Source organism: Emys orbicularis, chromosome 3 (genome assembly GCF_028017835.1).
Source record: "Emys orbicularis isolate rEmyOrb1 chromosome 3, rEmyOrb1.hap1, whole genome shotgun sequence".
Classification (NCBI taxonomy): Eukaryota; Metazoa; Chordata; order Testudines; family Emydidae; genus Emys; species Emys orbicularis.
Genome location: NC_088685.1, coordinates 87,857,661 through 87,881,091, shown reverse-complemented (window position 1 = coordinate 87,881,091; position 23,431 = coordinate 87,857,661). Strand labels below are relative to the sequence as shown.

Sequence of the window (23,431 nt, the reverse complement as noted above, 5' to 3'; positions counted from 1 at the left end):
TTCTCATAGCAGTGTCCATTTGGCCTGCACATGCATCTTACTCAGTCTCATACTCTGTGCTGTTATATAGCACTGTGAGGGTGAACTGCCCTCAGTTCCTTCTCTACCACATGGCTCCATAGCAGAGAACTCCAAAGCTGAGGGGAAGGAGGATGGGTAGTGAAGCAGGGGGACCAGACAGCAAATGTAAAAAATCGGGACAGGGGTTGAGGGGTAATAGGAGCCTATATAAGAAAAAGACCCAAAAATCAGGACTGTCCCTATAAAATCAGGACATTTGATCACCTTAAGTGAAGCTCCCATAGGGACACGCATCTCAAAGAGCCAGTTACTACACTACATGAGTAAGCATTTCTTCTTCTTCTTCAAGTAGTGTCCCTAAGGGTGCTCCATTCTAGGTGACTACTGAGCAGTTCCCTTTAAGGAGGAGGTGGCTTTGCCATATTTTTGTCAATACTCGACTCAACTCAGAGCCAAATGCAGCATTGGAAACCAAGTCATGAGTTATTGCATAGTGCTCAGCAATGGTACGTATAGAGGCCTCCATTGCGGCTCTACATATTTCAGTAATGGGAACATTTATGAGAAGGGCTGTAGAAGAGGAAATAGACCTCGTAGAGTGAGTTCGTATGTCAGAGTCCTTAGAGACTACAACATTGGTAGCTACAACTAATGCAGTTGAAAATCTAATTGGAAAGACTTTGTTTAGACACAGCAGACCCTTTTCATCTGTCTGCAACTGAAATAAATAATTTGGAGTCTTTCTGAAAGGATTAATCCTATCAAGATAGAAGGCTGACATCAAATGGATGCAACTGTGCCGGTCATCAAATGGGTGCAACTGGGCCTCCTCTTTGTCTAGGTGAGGTTTAGGGTAGAAAATTGGGAGATGAATGGGTTGATTAATATGGAGCTAGGAAGGTATTTTTGGTGTGGTTGTAATGTGTCCTTGTCTTTGAAAAGTGCTGTGGAAGGGGGATATGCCATAAGGGCACATATTTCCTCAACATGTCAAGCTGACATGATGACTACCAGAAATGCAGTTTTCATCAACAAATGTAGGTGGGAGCAGGTAGCCATCGATTCAAACTGAGATCTTGTAGGCATTTAAAAACCAGATTGAGGTCCCAAACCGGACTAGGATGTTTGACTAGTGGAAAGAGATTTCTGAGCTCCCTGAGGAACCTCCTCATCATTGGGTGGGCAAATACAGAATAACCGTCTATTGGAGAATGGAAAGCCATGATGGCCGCCATATGTACTCCAGTGGAACTCAATGACAGCCTCAAGTTTTTAAGTTCTAGGATGTAGTCTAATGTACCTGATGGTGATGAGGTTACGGGTGGAATGTGTTTCAAGTCATACCAGCAGGCAAATCTTGTCCATTTTTGTAAGTGGGGGGTAGTGTATAGACTGTTTTCTGCTGTGTAGTAGCACTTTTTTTATACTCCTGGGGGAATGCTGTACAAAAAAAAATAAAAATTCTGCACAAAATATTTTAAAATTCTGAAAAAATCTGCATATTTTATTTGTCAAAATAACACAATATAATCATACCAGTTCCAATTGTTTTGGTAATTTATTTCAAAATACCTGTCAGCAACTATGTCTGTAATAATACAGACAACAAAAAAGATTCAGGAAATGTTTTTTGACAAAAATTCCTTACTAGGCATATTAATTCATTTAAACTACAATACAGAAATGTATTTCCTGAACCCTTCAGAAGCACTGCAAAGGCTTAGGGGAGTCAGGGGTAAGGGAGGAGCTATGGGAGAGGGAAGTAATTGCTGGGAAGGAGCATGAGTGTGAACTTGAAGGGTTATTGGGTGTAGGTGGGAGAAGTATGGAACAGGTATTTTGGGACAGGGAGGGATTGTTAGGGAGCCTCCACCATGCAGACCCTGGATGACCCCAAGCCTCTCTCTTTCAGTCAGGCCCATCTGCTCCTGTCCCTATCTGTCCTTGCACTCCCACTCAGACACTCCTTCTCCCCAGCCCCATGTATACCTGCATCCCCTGTCCTCATGTGTCCCTGGGTCCTCACTCAGCTGCCTCCTCCCCACATGTGTCTCTGCGCCCCCACTCAGCCATCCCCTCCCCATGTGGCCCTGGGTCCCCTCCCTTCTGCCCCCACTGAACCGCCCTCTCCCCCCATATGTCCCTGCACACCTTCCCTCGTGTCTCCCATGTGGCCCTACACTCCTCTCCCATCCTCAAGTGTTCCTGCACCCCTACTTCCATTCAGTCTGCACCCTAGTCTGTTCCCCCCCACTAGCCATTCTGAACCCAAGTCTCTGATCCCCACTCCAGCAACCCCATATTGTCCATTCCTCCACATCCTGTGCCTCCTGACCTGGCCCCACAGGCAGGATGTTGTGAGGAACACAACTTCTTTCTCTTCCCTATCCGCAGCTGGGGCTGCTCCAGCCTGAGAGCAGCGGCTCTCTGTTCTGGTGCCACAGCAGCCCCTGGTGGGCAAAAGGAGCAACTACAGCACCTTTCCAGCAGAATGTATTTTCTGCGGGGGGATGGGGGGGGGAAATTCTGCACGGCCCATGAATTCTGCATGTGTGCAGTTGCACAGAATTCCCCCCTCCCCCAGAATATTTTTGCTTCCTCTGAATAGGTTGTTTCTAATCTCATGAATCATCAACAAGCCACACTTTGAGGCAAAAAAAACTCAGAGATTGCAGTAAAGGATCTTCCCACCTTCCTGGGAGAGGAGATGAGGAATGACCTAGAGAGTGATTGGTGAATAAACGGCTAGATGTATCAGATAAGGACACTATGTTTGCCTAGGCCAGGTTGGGACTGTTAGAATAACTCTGGCTTTGTCCTTTCTTATTTTGAGTAGAATTTTGGATATTAGAGGAGTTGGAGAAATGTGTATACTAGTGGTTTTCAAACTTTTTTCCTGGTGACCCAGTTGAAGAAAATTGTTGATGCCCGCAACCCAACGGAGCTCGGGATGAGGGGTTTGGGGTGTGGGAGGGACTCAGGGCTAAGTGAGGAGGTTGCAGTGCGGGGATGAGGGCTGTGGGGTGGGGCCAGGAATGACGTGTTTGCGGTGTGGGAGGGGACTCAGGGATGGGGGATTTGGGATACAGGGACTCCGGGTTTCGGGGGGCCTCAGGTCTGGGGCAGGGAATTGGGGCATGAGTTTGGGGCACAGGCTTACCTCAGGTGGCTCCCAGTCAGCGGTGCAGCAGAGGTGCAAAAGCAGGCTTCCTGCCTGTCCTAGCACTGCGGACCGTGCGGCGACCCAAGAGTGGCCAGCAGCAGGTCCGGCTCCTAGGCGGAGGCCTGCAGGCACACATCAGCCCCAACTCCCATTGGCCAGGAACCGGCCAATGGGAGTGCAGAGCCGGTGCTCGGGGCAGGGGCAGCGCACGGAGCCCCATGGCCCCCCCAATTAGGAGCCGGACCTGCTGCTGGCTGCTTCCAGGGCACAGCGCAGTGTCAGAACAGGTAGGGACTAACTTGTCTTAGCCAGGCAGCCCCACCGATGGGACTTTTAATGGCCCGGTCGGCAGTGCTGACCAGAGCCGCTGCGACCCAGTGCCTTACATTCCATGACCCAACCCGCAGTTTGAAAACCACTGGTATAGTAGACCCAATGAGCACAGAAGGTGAAAGGTATCCCCCAAGGATCAGTGACCCAGCTTGCACTCTGGCGCAGAACTGGGTGCATTTCTTGTTTATTGCCATAGTGACCAGGACTATTTGAGGAATGCCCCAGTGCCGGAATATGTGGTGAAGTGTGGTGGAATCTATCTCCCACTACTGGTTTTGAGAGAAGAGCCTGATGAGTGTGTCTGCGATCACATTTTGAACTCCTAGAAGGTAAGCTACTACGATGACAATCTGATTGTGTATGGTGTCCCTAGCCTCTGTTTGTCAGAGGGTGGAGATGGATGGCAGGAGAGAGATCACTAGATCATTACCTCTTAGGTTCACTCCCTCTGGGGCACCTGGCATTGGCCACTGTCGGCAGACAGAATACTGGGCTGGATGGACCTTTGGTCTGACCCAGTATGGCCGTTCTTATGCACTAATTCCAAAGCTTGATAGCCTTTGTGCAGAGGGAGGGGAATCTTACCCCCTCCTTGCTGGTTCATATAGAACATGCATGACATGGTCCATCATGACCTTTATGTGGCTTGTCTCTGATTAACAGTAGAAACTGGAGACAGGCATATCTGACTGCCCTGATTTTCACAAGGTTGATGTGCAGAGTGGTTTCTTGAGGCATCCACCTGCCCTGGGCCATGTGGGTGTCTAGATGAGCTCCCCACCCCAAGAGGGATGCATCTGTTATTATGATAACTGCTCGGGGAGGGCAGGTGAAAAGGACTCGTGCACAAACATTGTGAGGCTATTTCCATCAATTGAGAGATTTCTTTACGAAGGTGGGTATTAGAGCTGTCAAGCGATTAAAAACATTAATTGTGATTAATCGCGCTGTTAATAGAATACCATTTATTTAAATATTTTTGGATGTTTTCTACATTTTCAAATATATTGATTTCAATTACAACACAGAATACAAAGTGTACAGTGCTCAGTTTATATTTATTTTTTATTTAAAATATTTGCACCGTAAAAAATAAAAGAAATTGTATTTTTCAATTCCCCCGTTGCAAGTACTGTAGTGCAATCTAACATGAAAGTTGAATTTACAAACGTAGAATTATGTAAAAAACCTGTTGTTTGTCTTCATGACTGGCTGAACAAGAAGTAGGACTGAGTGGACTTGTAGGCTCTAAAGTTTTTTTGAGTGCAGTTATGTAACAAAAAAAAATTTACATTTGTAAATTGCACTTTCACAATAAAGAGATTGCACTACAGTACTTGTATGAGGTGAATTGAAAAATACTATTTCTTTTGTTTATGTTCTTTACAGTGCAAATATTAGTAATCAAAAATAATAATATAGAGTGAGCACTGTACACTTTGTATTCTGTGTTGTAATTGAAATCAATATATTTGAAAATGTAGAAAAATATCTAAAAATATTTAATAAAATTTCACTTGGTATTCTATTGCTTAATAGTGCAATTAAAACTGTGATTCATTTTTTTAAATTAATCATGTGAGTTAACTGTGATTAATCGACAGCCCTAGTGGGTATGGAAAGTAGTGTAGTTAGACTGTGTCTGTTCAATGAATAAACAGTCTTGAGCCACCCTTGAAGACATCACATTAGCAGTCTTGCATGGTGTATAACAAAAAGTACTAACTGCCATATGCCCCAACTGCTGAAGATTGTTCTTGACCAGGGTTTGAGGGCTGATCTGGATTATGTTGACTATGCTGGATAGGGCCATGAATCTGTGCATTGGGAGGTAGGCTCTTGCTGCTACTGAATCAAGCTGAGCGCGTATAAATTTTAACTTTTGCACAGGGGTTGAGGTGGCTTTGCAAATTGGCCATGAAGTTACGTCCAGGGAGTAACCTTTCAGAAGTCAAGGTAAAGGAACACCAGAATTCTTTTTCTGCGGAGGTGCGCCACTACTACTAGCATGACCTTTGAAAAGATCCCTGGGGCAGATTATAGGCCAAAAGGGAGCACACTGTACCGAAAATGGTCCTGACAGACAGTGAACCGTAGGTATCTTTTGTGGGATGGGTGGATCGCTATATGGAAATGTGCGTCCTGAACGTTGAGGGATGAGAACCAATTCCCTTGGTCCAGTGACAGAATTATTGCTGTGAGCATCACCATTTTGAATTTTTTTGCCCTCAAAGGTGTTCAGTAGCCTTAAATCTAGGATGGGTCTTCAACTGCCATTCTTTTTTGGAACCAGGAAATACCTGGAATAAAACCCCTCTCTTCTGTACTGTATGGAAACTGGTTTTATAGCACCCAACAGTAGAAAAGAGTATTTCCTGTCATAGCAGGTTTGCATGAATGGGGTCCCTGAGGAGGGACAGGGACGGGGGGTTAACAGGCAGAAGAGAGGTAAAGTGCATGGAGTACCCTGTGGAGGTGATCTCCAAAACCCACTTGTCCATAGTGATGGACTCCCAAGCCCACTATAAGTGGTAAAGGCAGTCGCTGAACAGAGGAAGGCAGGTGAATCGATGTAGCTGGTAAGAATGGTGCTTGGAGGTGGAAAGCTGCAAGGTCAAAAGATTTTCTTCTCTAGAACCTCTGTTTCTTGCATTGCGGTTAGTATGATCTTTGGGTGATCGAGATTGGGCGGGACAAAATCTCTGGGCCATCTGGGACTTACAAAACTTTCTCTTGTGGGCAGGTGTATATATCCCAAGAGAACATAAAGTAGCCCTGGAGTCCTTTAATGTGTGCAGAGATTTGTCCATGTCATCAGCAAATAGTTTAGTACCATCAAAGGGGAGGTCCTCGACTGTATTGTGGACCTCCTTTGGAAATCCTGAAAGCTGGAGCCAGGAGGCCCTCCTCATAATACCAATGTAGAAATCAAGTGGGCAGCAGTATCAGCAGCATCAAGGAAGATTTGCAGAGATGTCCTGGCAAGCAGCTGCCTTCTTCAATAATTGCCTGGAATTGCTCTCTGTGTTCTGCTGGCAGATGCTCAATAAATGAGTTCTGCTTGGTATAATTTGTATGATTGAATTTTGCCATTAAAGCCTGGTAGTTGACTATTCTGAATTGTAAAGTAGCTGATGAATATGATTTTCTACAAAACAGGACCAGGCACTTATGATCCTTGTTATAAGGTGCGGATTTAGTGTAGTACTGCCTCCCATGTTTGTTAACTGCATCAGCCACCAAAGAGTTAGGAGAGGGATGAGAGAATAAAAATTCGGAGTTCATAGACAGAACATAATATTTCTTATCTGCTCTCTTGCATGTAGATGGAATTGCTGCTGGGATGTGCTAGATAATCTTTGCAGGGTCCAGTAGGGCCTCATTAACACGCAAGGCAATGCGGGTACATGAAGCTGTATGAAGGATGTCAAGCAGCTTATGATGTGATTCTTTGACCTCCTTGTCTCTTAACAAGGTCCTGAAACTACTTGCAATTGTCTGCCAGGGATGGAGGATGTGGCGTAACTGCTTCAGCCAGGGATGAAGAAGAGATGCTGGCCAGTGGGGAGAGACCTTCATCAGCCCTACCCCAGTTCCACAAAGATTTCTTCCAGAGATTCCAGTTTCCTAGAGAGGGAGGATGATGAAGGTTGTCTGTCTCTGTTACGGGTGGTGCTCAAGGCCCTAGAGAATTGCTAGTAATAGGTCATCCAACGATCCCAGTATGACTGAGGAGGTGGTGCATATGGCATGGGTGGAGGCATCCATGGGTGTTCATACCAGTGCAATGGTGGTTATAGCCATCTCTCATGAGTGATACCAATCTCCTCAGAGACCTCTGGAAAAGAATCTCTATATGAATGGAGAGGAGAGCATTGCACAGACATTGGGGAGACCGAGGAAAGATCTTCATAAGAATCCTCCTCTTCCAATCACTCTATGGTGGTGAAATGCCATGGAGAACTTGAGAGACAGTCTTGGGAAGTCTTTTGAGAGGAATTTTGGGTCTCTCTCTTAGATGCACTCAAGGAGTATGATGGGAAGATAGTGGAGGCAATGAACTTACCTGGAGACCAGTGTATAGGGGGAGGAAGTCCCCTGCCCAGGGTCAGAGGCAGGGCACAGTGAGCTCTCCATCATGAGGAGTTGACGTTTGATCTCCCTATTTTTTCTGGCTCTAGATTTTAATGCCAGATAGAAGTGGCACTTTTGGGAAATATGAGATTCCCTGAGGCAACAGATGCACTGGGAGTGTTCATCTTTCACCAGGATTGCCTCCCAGAACAACAGGCAACATTTGAAACTTGGGGAACTGGGCATGCCCTTCCAGTAAAGACAGTTTCAGAGTTTATCTATTAGCTATATATAAAAAGGTGTTTTGTTTTTTAAAACTACTACAACTAAAACTACTAAGTACTAACTACTAAATACCACTAGGAACAACTATAATAAACTAACTATTAAAAGAGCTAAGGGGACACAGTTGAGGTAAAACTCGGCACAGACTGAGGCTCCGTCTCAAGCCGAGGCAGTTGAGAAGGAACTGAGGGCTGTTCGCCGAGGCAGTGCTATATCACAAGAGCTCGGAGCATAAGACTGAGTAACTCGCATGCACAGACTGAACAGACACTGCTCTGAAAAATCTACAATCAAAGTTGCAGGGGGTGCAGGCTCATCTAGAATGGAGCACCCATAGGGACACTACTTGAAGAATCAGTTTTGTGGATATATGAAGCATATTGGCTAAAACAGGTAAATTATGTGACCATTTGCAAAGCTCTATAATCCCATTGTACACAGCCCTAGTTGCGTTCCATTACTGAACAAAATTTTAGCAATTAAAAATATATTTTAAGTCTTTACTAATAAGTGGGTTCATTCTAACAGTACCTAGGAGTTTTTTTCCAAATAATATAAGTGGATAAACACTGAGTTGTTTTTCATCGTAGGACAGAAAGCTGCCTGTGTCACCTCCTTCTTGCCAGAGTATACCTCTGTAAACATTCTATGGAACTGCAGAACGTCTCAGAAAATTCTATTTGACTAATAATGTACCTGAGGTGGGGGGGGGGAAGAGAAGAGAGTGTATAGGAGGGAATACTTGCACAATGTACTACCCCCATAAGAAGTTTGCTGCTCTAAGCTCTGCAGATCAATTTATGACCCATATTTTATGAAAGGGGACCAACAGCAGCAAAATAAGACAAGAGTAAACAAGTAAGACTGATTAGCTTTTATGACCATCAATCAGTGAAAAATAAAAGAGAAAATAATTAAAGAGAAACTAATAAGCATCAGAAAGGGTATAATCTGATCATGACAAACCAGAACCACTTTTGTAAATGGTAAATCATATCTCCAGCATTAGATTCCTTTGAAAGAGTTAAATGCACACAACATACATATAGTAAAATGTCAGGTTTCAGAGTAGCAGCCGTGTTAGTCTGTATCCGCAAAAAGAACAGGAGTACTTGTGGCACCTTAGAGACTAACAAATTTATCAGAGCATAAGCTTTCGTGGGCTACAACCCACTTCTTCGGAGAAGTGGGTTGTAGCCCACGAAAGCTTATGCTCGAATAAATTTGTTAGTCTCTAAGGTGCCACAAGTACTCCTGTTCTTTTTGTATATAGTAAAATATTTCTCCTACATGCACACTTCCTACATCTTTGCCTCTTAGTGGATAGGTTTCATATTAAAAATAACAGATGTAACACAATCATAGCCACATTGATTGGCTGCATGAAGTTTATTTTTAGAGCAAATGCATACTGTACTTTTCTACATCTAAACTATGCCTTCATCTACTTTATGATTAGATCATAGGCATAAGTCATTTTACAGACTGAAGAACAGTATTAAAGCAAAGTTCAAGTAAGCTAATTCGATATCTTTAAAAATTCACTTCCTTCCACCTGCTTCTTCCATCTTTAAGTCGCAATGGATACCAAGGAAATACAGAGAGGAAATGTATCTGGTTTCAGAGGAAAGTAACAACGCATTCCTGGACCCAAAAATGCTTAATTAAAATGGAATTATGATTAGGAATACATATCAAATTAACACAGTATTGAGGGAAGATTTACAAAGACACAGACCACAGGTACCTCATTCCCATTGACTTTCAGTGAGAGTGAGACCTTTGAAAATCTACCCCAGAATATCTAATAAAATATGTTAAACTAAACATTTGGATCTTAAGCCACACTGACAGCTTAATTTATTAGTTAACTGACTTGGGAAACTGTGTGTTTTGTTGTTTACTTTAAACCTAAGGGGATCCAGGGCCGCCCAGAGGATTCAGGGGGCCTGGGGCAAAGCAATTTCGGGGGCCCCTTCCATAAAAAAAAGTTGCAATACTATAGAATACTATATTCTCGTGGGGGACCCTGCGAGGCCCGGGGCCTGGGGCAAATTGCCCCACTTGCCCCCCCCCCCTCAGGGCCACCCAGAGGGGATCTTTTGTTTTGTTGTTAAAAATAATAAACATTTCCAGAACATATATAATCACCAACCTAGGAGCACAAAGAGCATAGCCAATAAGAGTATGCCCCTCCTGCAAGTGTCAGAGAGCACATGGTATCACTAATGTATCAAGCTCCTCCTGCAATCTGGCTCTTGAATATCTCCCTACCTGTTTATAATAATAATAATAATAATAATTAATGGAGATATCCCATCTCCTAGAACTGGAAGGGACCTTGAAAGGTCATCAAGTCCAGCCCCCTGCCTTCACTAGCAGGACCAAGTACTGATTTTGCCCCAGATCCCCAAGTGGCCCCCTCAAGGATTGAACTCACAACCCTGGGTTTAGCAGGCCAATGCTCAAACCACTGAGCTATCCCTCCCCCCCCCCACAGGTGGTTGTGGAGTCAGGATAGTTAAGAGAAACGGAATTATTTATGAGTAGGGTGACCAAACAGCTAGTGTGAAAAATCGGGATGGGGGTGGGGTGGTAATAGGCACCTATATAAGACAAAGCCCCCAAAAAATCGGGACATCTGGTCACCCTATTTATGAGCCCCACACCTTTTTCCCTGGAAGGAATTAAAAGAAGTGATCTGGTTCCCTGGGCCCCCTTTCCTAGTGGTGTATGAGAAAGAACTGGTTCCCAGTTTCTCAACCCCCCAGTGTGCATATACTAGACCAGCGGTTCTCAAACTTTAGCAACCCGAGGACCCCCATTTTGATGTAAAATTTTTCAGGGACCCCCAAGCTCCCCCCACTCAGCCCCAGGCCTGGCCCCCACTCCATCCCTTCTCCCAAGCTCCAGCCCCACCCCACCTCTTCCCAACTCCCACTCATTCCATCTCCCCTCCCTCTGTCGCTTGCTCTCCTCCACCTCACTCACTTTCACCAGGCTGGGGCAGGGGAGTTGGGGTGTGGGAGGGGGTGCGGGCTCTGGGAGGGAGTTTGGGTGCAGGAGGAGGTTCGGGGTGCAGGCTCTGGGCTGGGGAAGGGTTGGGGCGCGAGAAGGGGTGAGGGCTCTGGCCAGGTGGCGCTTATCTCGGACGGCTCCTGAAAACGACCGGCACATCTCTCTGTCAGCGGCTCCTAGGCGGGGGGCCAGAGGGTCTCTGTGTGCTGCCCCTGCCTGCAGGCACCGTCCCCACAGCTCACATTGGCTGCAGTTCCCAGCCAATGGGAGCTGAGGAGTCAGCACTCAGGGCAGGGGCAGTGCACAGAGACCCCCTGGCTCCCCCCCAGGGGCCGCAGGGACGTGCCAGCCACTTCCAAGTGTGGCATGGAGCCAGGGTAGGCAGGGAGCCTGCCTTAGCCCCACCAGACCTTTAGCACCTAAAATCTCCCGGTTTGGCTTCAGTAGCCTCTGGGAGATAGAGGGAGGAGGAGGAGGAGTTGATCAGCAGGGCCCATGGACCCCCTGGAGTACCCTCAGAGATCCCAGGGGTCCATGGACCTGAGTTTGAGAAAGGCTGCACTAGACCATATAATCGCTTCAGGGGAATGAGATTCAGGGTGAATCAAAGGCCCCTTCTGCAGAAGAGAAGTGCTTCATGACTGGTTTGTTGGTCAACCATATGGTATTGTGAGGGGCACCATGTGTGGAGATTAGGGAGACCTTGAGTACATGCAGGTTCCATACCAGTTCACGAACATGATACAAGATACGCTTGTGCTAATTTACATAACAAATACCATGTGCCAAATGCTCTTTAATTTCTTGCGATTCATCAGATGAAAACAGGTTGTAAAATTTTAGAAAAATAAATCCAATTTGAAGACAAATTTCACTGATATTTCTGAAGTGTTTTCAATAGAAAATAAAAATGTATTTTAAAATCTAATTTTTAAGTTGACAGCGGCCCTCTGAGTTGCTAAAAATAACCTTAACTGACCCTGTGTGTTCTCTTCACCTTTACTTAATGAAGAACTAGTGTAAATATTACAACTCTACAAACTTTTCGTATCTGTTAACAAATGAAAAAGAGACAAAGTAGGTGAGGTAATCTCTTTTATTGGACCAACATTACTGTCCTCACCCACGTTGTCTCTCTAATATTCTGGGACCAACACAGTTACAACTACACTGCATAGGAGTGAAAAAGTAATAGATTCGATGTATGTGCCTCAGCATATTCTGGTGATCATGTCATTTTGGCATCAGCAAGCAATGTGAGGATGGATAAAAGTGTGTGGGGGGAGGTGGGGGGGAAGAGAGATAAGGTCTTCATTCATTTCCCCTTTGAATCGATGTAAATACAGTGAGCTTTCTAGAGCCAAAGAGGGTGGATGGAGTAGAATTGGTTAACACTTTCACACAGGAGTGATGGGGAACAGTATTGCTTCTGTACTGTATGTTAATGTTGGTAAAATGTTTAATATGAAAAGTACTGTGTAAGTATTAAAAGGTCTATACTGGTAAAGATATTCAGATGTTTTGCCACAAACATCAGGTAGTCTGAAGGAGGGTCTGTGGCTGAAATGAGGAGTTACTTGGATCTGTATATTTAACATATGAGGTGAAGTTTTGGAGTCAAGAGAAAATTATAGATTAGACTTGATGGTTGAGAGAAAGGAAGTTTCTGGATAGAGGATGAGTTGATACAAGATCAGAGTTAAAGTTAATTGCAGAACCTTAAAACAAAAGTTTTCAGGCTTTTTTAATTTACTAAAATGTTTCAACAGCATTGCTTTAATTTATTTGGTAGTATTTACAAATTTAACCATGTAAAAGGAGGAAGATTTATGTCTGATAATGTCAAACAACGTAGTTTATGAAAGAATAAAACAAGTTTCCTTGCACCCAGCTAGTAGAGTTGCACAATCTGTAATGTTTATCATACATGCTGCTATGGCTATGGGTCATTGGCAGTGAGAAGTGAAATTGGGACCTCTGGATCTTAAAGCATGAGCCTCTAGTGCCCGACCTAATAGGTCCAGCTCTGCTGGTTCAAAGCCAGCAGCAGACTCATGAACCTCTGTTTAGCATAGCCACTACTTGAGGAGGACAAGCAACACACTGAATTGGCGTAGGTTACACATAACTGAGCACAAAATATTCATTTATGACAGTGAATATAGCAAGAGTACCTGCCATCATAGATATAATATCAAAGGAAGAAAGCAGAATTCTTACCTTACAAAAGAGCTTAAAAGAAGTCCAACAAACCCCACTGCAGCTCCAACAATGGCTATTATTCGACAACCAAATATGTCTGTGAATACACTGACTAAGGGAGAGCAGAAGAAAATCATTCCCATGGACAGGGAACTCACCCAGGCTGCAGAAAACACAGGGTTGGCATTAGGAATAAGAGATTGATTCAAGCTTTCAATTATATGATGTGAGAACAGATTGTAATAGTTTTGTTTTAATGGAAACAACATGGAAGCATATGGTAAAAATAGAATCATAGAAATATAGGGCTGGAAGAGACCTCAAGAGGCATAGGCGCAACTCTGTCAGTGCTCCGGGCTGGAGCACCCATGGAAAAAAATAGTGGGTGCTCAGCATCCACCGGCCACAGCTGTTCCTTGTCCCTGCTCATCAGCTGATGGCGGGGGCGCCGCTGCCACTGCCCAGCAGCTGATGGGGACTGTCCCGCCACCAAAGAAGCTGATAGGGGTGCCACTGCCAAACAGCTGTTTGGTGGCTTAGGGAGGGGATTGGGAGAGGGCAAAGAGGCGGTTGAGCGGGAGCCTCGGGGAATGGGGGCAGGAAGAGGTGGGGAAAGGGCAAAGCCTTGAGGGAAGGGGCGGAGTGGGGGCAGGGCCTCATGGCGAAGCGGGGGTTGAGCACCCCCAGCAAAAAGGAAAAGTTGGTGCTTGTGTCAAGAGGTCATCTAGTCTACCCCTTCCCCCGGAAGACCAGCATACACCTAGATCATCTCTGGCAGTGTTTGTCTAACCTCACCTTAAAATACTTTAAGTGATGGGGATTCTACAACCTGCAACCTATTCCGATACTTAACTATTTCTAACTATAATTCTAACCTGATCGTCCCTAACATTCTAACCTAAATGTCCATTGCTGCAGATTAATCTGATTTCCTCTTGTACTTCCTTTAGTTGACATGGGAAAAAAAATTGATCACCATCCCCTTGGTAACAGTCCTTAACATATTTGAAGACTGTAGGCAAGGCCTTCTTCAGTCTTCTTTTCTCAAGACCAAACATACCTGAAAGCTTGTCTCTCTCATTAACAGAAGTTGGTCCAATAAAAGATACGACCTCACCCACCCTTGTGTCTCAAAGATATTAGCCTTTTTGGCAACCACATCATATTGTTGGCTCATGTTCAACGGGTGATCTGCTATAACCCCCAGATCCTAGTCAGCAGTACTACTGCCTAGGCAGTTGTTCTCCATTTTGTAGCTGTGCATTTGATTTTTCCTTCCCAAGTGAAGTACTTTGCACTTCACTTAATTTCATTGTATTGAATTCAGACCAATTCTCTAATTTGTCAGGATTGTTTTGAATTCTAATCCAGCCCTCCAAAGTGCTTGCAATCCCTCCTAGCTGGGTGTCATCTGCAAATTTTAGAAGCATACTCCTTCACCTCAATATCCAAGTTACTGATGAAAATATTTAATTGTACCAGACCCAGAACAGACCCCTGCAGGGCCACACTAGATATGCCCTTGCAGTCTGACAGCAAACCATTGACAATTACTCTTTGAGTCCTGTCTTTCAACCAGTTACGGTGGGTACCGTATAGTAATTTCATCTAGACTACATTTCCCTAACGTCATGTGGGACTGTGTCACAAGCCTTATGAAAATCAAGATAAAACATATTATGGCTTCTCCCTATCCACTAGGCCAGCAGTCCCCAAACTTTTGAGGGTCACATTCCCCCTTTCCCAGCCCCCTTTCCCCCTCCAGAGCTGGGGCCAGGAGTGGGGCCGTGACTGTGGGGGGAGGGGGGAGCGGGGAAGAGAAGACACGTACCAGGGTAAGGGGGCCGAGGCTGGGACTGCAGCTGGGGGTGGGCCGGGAATGGGGCCACGGCCAGGGGCAGGAGTGGAGCCGGGCCTGCGGCAAGGTGAGGCTCCGTTCCCAGCCTTGCCCCCGGGCCGGGAGCAGAGTCATGCCAAGGTTGAGGACAGGGCCAGCCACAGGGCCAGGAGCCGAGGACACAGCTGGGGGCGGGACCAGAGCAGAGCTGGGGGCGGGGCGGGGAGGGGCTGGGTGGCGCTCCCTCCCCGCCCCCCGTGGGGCCTGGCCCATGCCCTGCCATGCCCACCAGACATTCCTCCACACCCCTGACGGGGGCACACCCCACACTTTGTGGATCTCAGCACTAGGCCAATAAACCTGTCAAAGACAGACATTTGCATGATTTATTCTTGACAAATCCATGTTGGCCATTATCTATCACCCTATTATTTTCTAGGTGCTTACAAATTGATTGTTTAGTAATTGTTCCAGTATCTTTCCAGGTATCAAAATTAGGCTGACTGGCCTATAATTCCCCAGGTCCACTTTGTTCCCCTTTTAAAGACAGGCACTAACCTTGCCCTTCTCCAGTCCTCTATAGTTAATATTTCAACATGTACCTTAACAGTGGCAGAAATTGAAAGCTGGATAAATTTAATATGTTAAGTAAAATTGGATGTTACCTGCACCAGTAATACAATCAACCTACAAACATTTTTTGTAATTTCCCCCCCCAGAGATCAATCTAGCATTCAAACTTAATTGCTTGACTTTCTTCCAAGGTAACTTCCTTAGCTCACTCTGCGCCATAGTTTACTCTCTGCTCCATGCCTCTTCTTTAACTTGTGATTTTCTACTCCAAGACAGCAATGAACTCACCTCACATGATTAGGTCTCAAACGCTGTTCTAGAATAAAAGGGTCTGAAATGTTCAGAACCAGAGGCACAGACTGAGTTCCCAGGGGTGCTCGACCCCTGCTCTACCCTAGCCCCACCCCACTCCACCCTTCACCCAGCCCTGCCTCTTCCTGCTCTGCCCCCTACCCGGAGTGCACCCCTCCCTCCCTCCACCTCTTCCTGCCCCTGCTCCTCCCCTTCCCCGCCCCCAGCGCCTCCTGCATGCTGCTGAACAGCTGATCGCAGCGGGTGGGAGGCGCTGGGAGGGAGGGAGAGAAGCTGATCAGCAGGGCCCATCGGTGGGCGGGAGGCGTTGGGGGGGGACACGACTGATTGGTGGGGCTGCTTTTTCCCCCGTGGGTGCTCCAGTCCCAGAGCATCCATGGAGTAAACGCCAATGTTCGGAATGATGGATATATAAATGTGTATCTGATTATGCAATAATCCAAGCAATCCCTATATCTGCCTAGTACTAATCACAACATTACTGTTTTCTTTTTCTTACCTGTTGCACCACTCTAACGTCTAGATTTTGTTGAACTGAGGTTCAGAGTTCACATAAAGGTACCAGACTGACATTACTAAAAACTGAAGTCCTATGTTCTCAAAACAGAAAAAGCAGTAGTGTTCCCACAATACCTGGGGATAGGCCTCAAACCTGTTCTGGACAGACTACACCTCCAGGGACAGGAATACAATTAATTCTCCATATTCCAGCCTGACTTGTACCGAGAACACCAATGATTACCAATACTGACGACTGTTGTAGATCAGAATTAATCTGTCAATTTATATTTGGTCCAGAGTAGAAATAGTGTGAAGACAATCATAAAAGTATGTGAATCTAAACTGAAAGGTGGAAAGCAGGTTCCATTCAGGTTAACACCTGGAGTGAGGACAATTAACACATAAAAAACATTGCTGCTAATTTAGAACAAAACAGCATAGAGCCCTTGGAGGATGGATACTTAGGGTTTGTCCACATGGGAAAATTTACCAACATAATTATGCCATTATAGCTGTACCACTATAACTCCTGTTGTCTACACTACGGGGGGGGGATCGATTTCAGATACGCAAATTCAGCTACGGGAATAGCGTAGCTGAATTAGACGTATCTGATCCGACTTACCCCGCTGTGAGGACAGCAGCAAATCGACCGCCGCGGCTCCCCCGTCGACGGCGCTTACTCCTACCTGGGCTGGTGGAGTACGCGCGTTGATTCGGGGATCGATTATCGCGTCCCGACGAGACGCGATAAATTGATCCTCAAGAGATCGATTTCTACCCGCCGATCCGGGCGGGTAGTGAAGACAAGCCCTTATTTCAAAGTAAGAATGCCTCTTTCCAGATTAGTTTAGGTCACTTCCAAAGAGTGTCCACATGGGGAGTTATAGTGATGTTATTATGACAGTTAATTTCCTTGTGTAGACAACCCCCTATTTGGAAATAAGAACCTGATTTTCCAAAACTGGTATAATTGAGTGTAGGATTGGGCTCCAGATGTGAAGGTGGGTTTGGAACCAACAAAGTTTTAAACTTGTAAAAATGGGACAAGACCAACAGACAGCAAAATTTGTAATCCAAAGCAATTAATATAATCCTGAATAGATTAGAGATACATACAATTGATATTTAATAAGAAATATCTTCCCAAATGGTATACCTGGGTAATTACCTGTGTTTGAGGTGGCAAGGGGGCATATCAAAGTCACTGAAAAGATATAACTGAGGAACCCTGGGAAGGCAAAGGGGAGAACCCCCCATTGTGCTAGGTACTGTACCATTGTGATGCTGGATTTGTTGTGGCTAAACCATCTGAGACAGGTGGAATGTATGTTGTATTAATCTGTTTTCTTCTCTACATTCCTAATACTATTTGTTTTATTGCAACCCAGTGCTTTTAAATTGTTTAAGAATTTCACACAATTATCCCAATGAGGTGAAAAACCACCCTCAGAGAGGAGGCAGAAAAGGAAGTGTATCTGGAGCCTAACCAATTTGTGATTCTTGATTAAAGGGCACAGATTAAGGAGACCTCTCCCATCTAAAATGTGTTCTATGGAGGGGTGATGTCAGAGAGAGATCTATATATAAAGTCTAGGCAGCAAGATCATTTCAATTCACCAGGTTCACCTAGAAGATGTGACATGCAGATGCTGACAGTCACTGCAGTAGGGGTGGAAGGAAAGGGACTCGGAAAAGGTGGTAAAACATATCAGTTCCCAGCTTAATAGAGCAGCAGATTCCCACTCAGAAAAGAAACACTTTCAGACAGGGAAACAAATTTTACTGATATCAAATAAAATGAGAAATGTTATTTACTCTTACCACTATTTGAAGGATATTATCTACAAAGATGAGTAACAGCTACTAAATTCTAATGCATTGTTCAGTGTCTGCACCCAAGAGATCTAGATCTTACATCCTGGAAACAAGAGTGTAGTTCTTCCAGTGCACTAAATGCCCCAACAACAACTATGTGGGTGAAACCACACAATCACTATACTCTCAAATGAACTCATACAGGAAAATGATAAGACAAAACATCACATCACTGTGGGTGAACACTTTTCACAAAGCAATCACTCTAGGTTCGACGGGGACAGGTGAGCAAAGCCCACAGGTAAGTGGGGAACATGGAGACCTGGGAGATGGGTCGAAAACGAGAGGGAGTGTGGGCTATATTGTCAGAGAGAAAGGAGGGTCAGGACAAAACTGGGAGGAAAGATCAAACCAGTATCTTAGATGCCTATATACAAATGCGAGAAGTATGGGTAATAAGCAGGAAGAACTGGAAGTGCTAATAAATAAATACAACTATGACATTGTTGGCATCACTGAAACTTGGTGGGATAATACACATGATTGGAATGTTGGTGTGGATGGGTACAGCTTGCTCAGGAAGGATAGACAGGGGGGAAAGGGAGGAGGTGTTGCCTTATATATTAAAAATGTACACACTTGGACTGAGGTAGAGATGGACATAGGAAATGGAAGTGTTGAGAGTCTCTGGGTTAGGCTAAAAGGGGTAAAAAACAAGGGAGATGTCATGCTAGGAGTCTACTACAGGCCACCTAACCAGGTGGAAGAGGTGGATGAGGCTTTTTTTTAAAGCAACTAACAAAATCATCCAAATCCCAAGATTTGGTGGTGATGGGGGACTTCAACTATCCGGATATATGTTGGGAAAATAACACAGCGGGGCACAGACTATCCAACAAATTCTTGGACTGCATTGCAGACAACTTTTTATTTCAGAAGGTTGAAAAAGCTACTAGGGGGGAAGCTGTTCTAGACTTGATTTTAACAAATAGGGAGGAACTCGTTGAGAATTTGAAAGTAGAAGGCAGCCTGGGTGAAAGTGATCATGAAATCATAGAGAGTTTGCAATTCTAAGGAAGGGTAGAAGGGAGAACAGCAAAATAGAGACAATGGATTTCAGGAAGGCAGATTTTGGTAAGCTCAGAGAGCTGATAGGTAAGGTCCCATGGGAATCAAGACTGAGGGGAAAAACAACTGAGGAGAGTTGGCAGTTTTTCAAAGGGACACTATTAAGGGCCCAAAAGCAAGCTATTCCGCTGGTTAGGAAAGATAGAAAATGTGGCAAAAGACCACCTTGGCTTAACCACGAGATCTTGCATGATCTAAAAAATAAAAAGGAGTCATATAAAAAATGGAAACTAGGACAGATTACAAAAGATGAATATAGGCAAACAACACAGGAATGCAGGGGCAAGATTAGAAAGGCAAAGGCACAAAATGAGCTCAAACTAGCTACAGGAATAAAGGGAAACAAGATGACTTTTTATCAATACATTAGAAGCAAGAGGAAGACCAAAGACAGGGTAGGCCCACTGCTTAGTGAAGAGGGAGAAACAGTAACAGGAAACTTGGAAATGGCAGAGATGCTTAATGACTTCTTTGTTTCGGTCTTCACCGAGAAGTCTGAAGGAATGCCTAACATAGTGAATGCTAATGGGAAGGGGGTAGGTTTAGCAGATAAAATAAAAAAAGAACAAGTTAAAAATCACTTAGAAAAGTTAGATGCCTGCAAGTCACCAGGGCCTGATGAAATGCATCCTAGAATACTCAAGGAGCTAATAGAGGAGGTATCTGAGCCTCTAGCTATTATCTTTGGAAAATCATGGGAGAAGGGAGAGATTCCAGAAGACTGGAAAAGGGCAAATACAGTGCCCATCTATAAAAAGGGAAATAAAACTAACCCAGGAAACTACAGACCAGTTAGTTTAACTTCTGTGCCAGGGAAGATAATGGAGCAAGTAATTAAGGAAATCATCTGCAAACACTTGGAAGGTGGTAAGGGGATAGGGAACAGCCAGCATGGATTTGTAAAGAACAAATCATGTCAAACCAATCTGATAGCTTTCTTTGATAGGATAACGAGCCTTGTGGATAAGGGTGAAGCTATGGCTGTGGTATACCTAGACTTTAGTAAGGCATTTGATACGGTCTCGCATGATATTCTTATCGATAAACCAGGCAAATACAATTTAGATGGGGCTACTATAAGGTGGGTGCATAACTGGCTGGATAACCGTACTCAGAGAGTTGTTATTAATGGTTCCCAATCCTGCTGGAAAGGCATAACGAGTGGGGTACCGCAGGGGTCTGTTTTGGGACCGGCTCTGTTCAATATCTTCATCAACGACTTAGATATTGGCATAGAAAGTACGCTTATTAAGTTTGCGGATGATACCAAACTGGGAGGGATTGCAATTGCTTTGGAGGACAGGGTCATAATTCAAAATGATCTGGACAAATTGGAGAAATGGTCTGAGGTAAACAGGATGAAGTTTAACAAAGACAAATGCAAAGTGCTCCACTTAGGAAGGAAAAATCAGTTTCACACATACAGAATGGGAAGAGACTGTCTAGGAAGGAGTACGGCAGAAAGGGATCTAGAGGTTATAGTGGACCACAAGCTAAATATGAGTCAACAGTGTGATGCTGTTGCAAAAAAAGCAAACGTGATTCTGGGATGTATTAACAGGTGTGTTGTGAGCAAGACACGAGAAGTCATTCTTCCGCTCTACTCTGCTCTGGTTAGGCCTCAGCTGGAGTATTGTGTCCAGTTCTGGGCACCGCATTTCAAAAAAGATGTGGAGAAATTGGAAAGGGTCCAGAGAAGAGCAACAAGAATGATTAAAGGTCTTGAGAACATGACCTATGAAGGAAGGCTGAAAGAACTGGGTTTGTTTAGTTTGGAAAAGAGAAGACTGAGAGGGGACATGATAGCAGTTTTCAGGTATTTAAAAGGATGTCATAAGGAGGAGGGAGAAAACTTGTTCACCTTAGCCTCTAAGGATAGAACAAGAAGCAATGGGTTTAAACTGCAGCAAGGGAGGTCTAGGTTGGACATTAGGAAAAAGTTCCTAACTGTCAGGGTGGTTAAACACTGGAATAAATTGCCTAGGGAGGTTGTGGAATCTCCATCTCTGGAGATATTTAAGAGTAGGTTAGATAAATGTCTATCAGGGATGGTCTAGACAGTATTTGGTCCTGCCATGCGGGCAGGGAACTGGACTCGATGACCTCTCGAGGTCCCTTCCAGTCCTAGAATCTATATGTGACCTATCAGTAAGGCTACGTTTTAGTTACGGGTGATCCGTCCATGATTTTTTACTAAAAATACCTGTGACTAAATCTTACGTGCTGGGAAGGGAGCACTCCTGAGGACTGCTGCTGCTGGGAGGTGTGGGGGGAGGGGGCAGCCCGGGGACCAGCTGCCTGGGGCTGCCAGAGCAGTGGCTGGTGTGGCTGGCTCCGGTGCTTTCCCAGCTGTTGGGATGGCCCTGGGGTCAGCCACATCTGCCACTGCAAAATTCACGGAGGTCAGGGAAAGTCACAGAAGCCATGACTTCAATGACCTCCGTGAATGATTCACAGCCTTACCCTATCAGTCCTCGTCCTCAAAGGAAACCCACACAACACTTTCAAAAGATGAGTCTGTGAGCTTAAATTAATAATTTTGCTAAACACTAAAAATCATGGTCTTAATAAAGACACTGGATTTAGGGCTTATTACAACAAACTGTATCCTACTAACCCTCTTTTTTGTCCTATGACTACAGGGGCGTTAACAGGCCACTTCACCTTAAATGGTCTCCTTAGAATATGTGCTATTTATGCTAAACTATCTGTTTGGCCTTGTATTTAGCTATGACACTCTGAGTACCTTTCCAGATCTGAGGAAAAGCTCTGTGTAGCTTGTCTCTCTCACTAATGGAAGTTGGTCCAATAAAAGGTATTACCTCATCCACCTTCTCTCTCTAATATCCTGGGACCAACACAGCTACAACAACACTTCATATATCCTGGAAACAAGTAGATCTGCTTACATAAGCAAATTCATCCATGCACAAGATGCAACTCTTCTAATTCTCTGGGAATTTAAAATGTGTTCTTTAACTAAGGCTATGCCTACGTTACAGACCTTGTAGCAGCGCTCCTGTAAGGTCTCCCATGTAGCCGCTCTATGCCGGTGGGAAAGAGTTCTCCTGCCGGCATAATTAAACCACCCCTAATGAGCAGCAGTACCTATGTCAGCAGGAGAGCGTCTCCCGCTGATATAGGCTGTCCAACCTAGACCTCCCCCACCGCAACTTGAGACCACTGCTTCTTGTTCGGTCATCTGCCACCTCTGAGAACAGCTTAGCTCCATCCTCTTTGGAACACCCCTTCAAGTAATTGAAGGCTGCTATCAAATCCCCGCTCACTCTTCTCTTCTGCAGACTAAATAACCCCAATTCCCTCAGCCTCTCCTCATAAGTCATGTGCCCTAGCCCCCTAGTCATTTTTGTTGCCCTCCGCTAGACTCTCTCCAATTTGTCCAGTTCCCTTCTGTAGTGGGGGGACCAAAACTGGACGCATTACTCCAGGTGTGGCCTCACCAGTGCCGAATAGAGGAGAATAATCCCTTCCCTCGATCTGCTGGCTACGCTCCTACTAATACAGCCCAATATGCCATTGGCCATCTTGGGAACAAGGGCAAACTGCTGACTCATATCCAGCTTCTCGTCCACTGTAATCCCCAGGTCCTTTTTGGGGAACTGCTGCTTAGCCAGTCGATCCCCAGCCTGTAGTGGTGCATGGGATTCTTCCTTCCTAAGTGCAGAACTCTGCACTTGTCCTGTTGAACCTCATCAGATTTCTTTTGGCCCAATCCTCCAAATTTGTCTAGGTCACTCTGGACCCTATCCCTACCCTCCAGCATATCTACCTCTCCCCCCAGTTTAGTTTCATCTGTGAACTTGCTGAGGGTGCAATCAATCCCATCATCCAGATCACTAATAAAAATGTTGAACAAACCGGTCCCAGACCGACCCCTGGGGCACTCTGCTTGATACCGGCTGCCAACTAGACATCGAGCCATTGATCTCTAGCCAGCTTTCTATCCACCTTATAGTCCATTCATCCAATCCATACTTTTTTAACTTGCTGGCAAGAATACTGTGGGAGACCGTATCAAAAGCTTTGCTAAAAAGTCAAGATATATCACATCCACCGCTTTCCCCATATCCACAGAGCCAGTTATCTTATCATAGAAGGCAATCAGGTTGGTCAGACATGATTTGCCCTTGGTGAATCCATGTTGA

The 23,431-nt window shown here is 45.0% G+C and overlaps 1 protein-coding gene across 1 annotated transcript in view; it reads right to left on the bottom strand.

Annotated features, from left to right (window-relative positions):
- Positions 1-23,431, bottom strand: part of SLC16A10 (solute carrier family 16 member 10) — a 154,378-nt gene that overhangs the window by 57,407 nt on the left and 73,540 nt on the right. Inside the window, exon 2 of the mRNA XM_065401204.1 lies at positions 13,115-13,259. Coding sequence (XP_065257276.1) covers positions 13,115-13,259 — 145 coding nt within the window. The remainder of the gene's footprint in view (positions 1-13,114; positions 13,260-23,431) is intronic.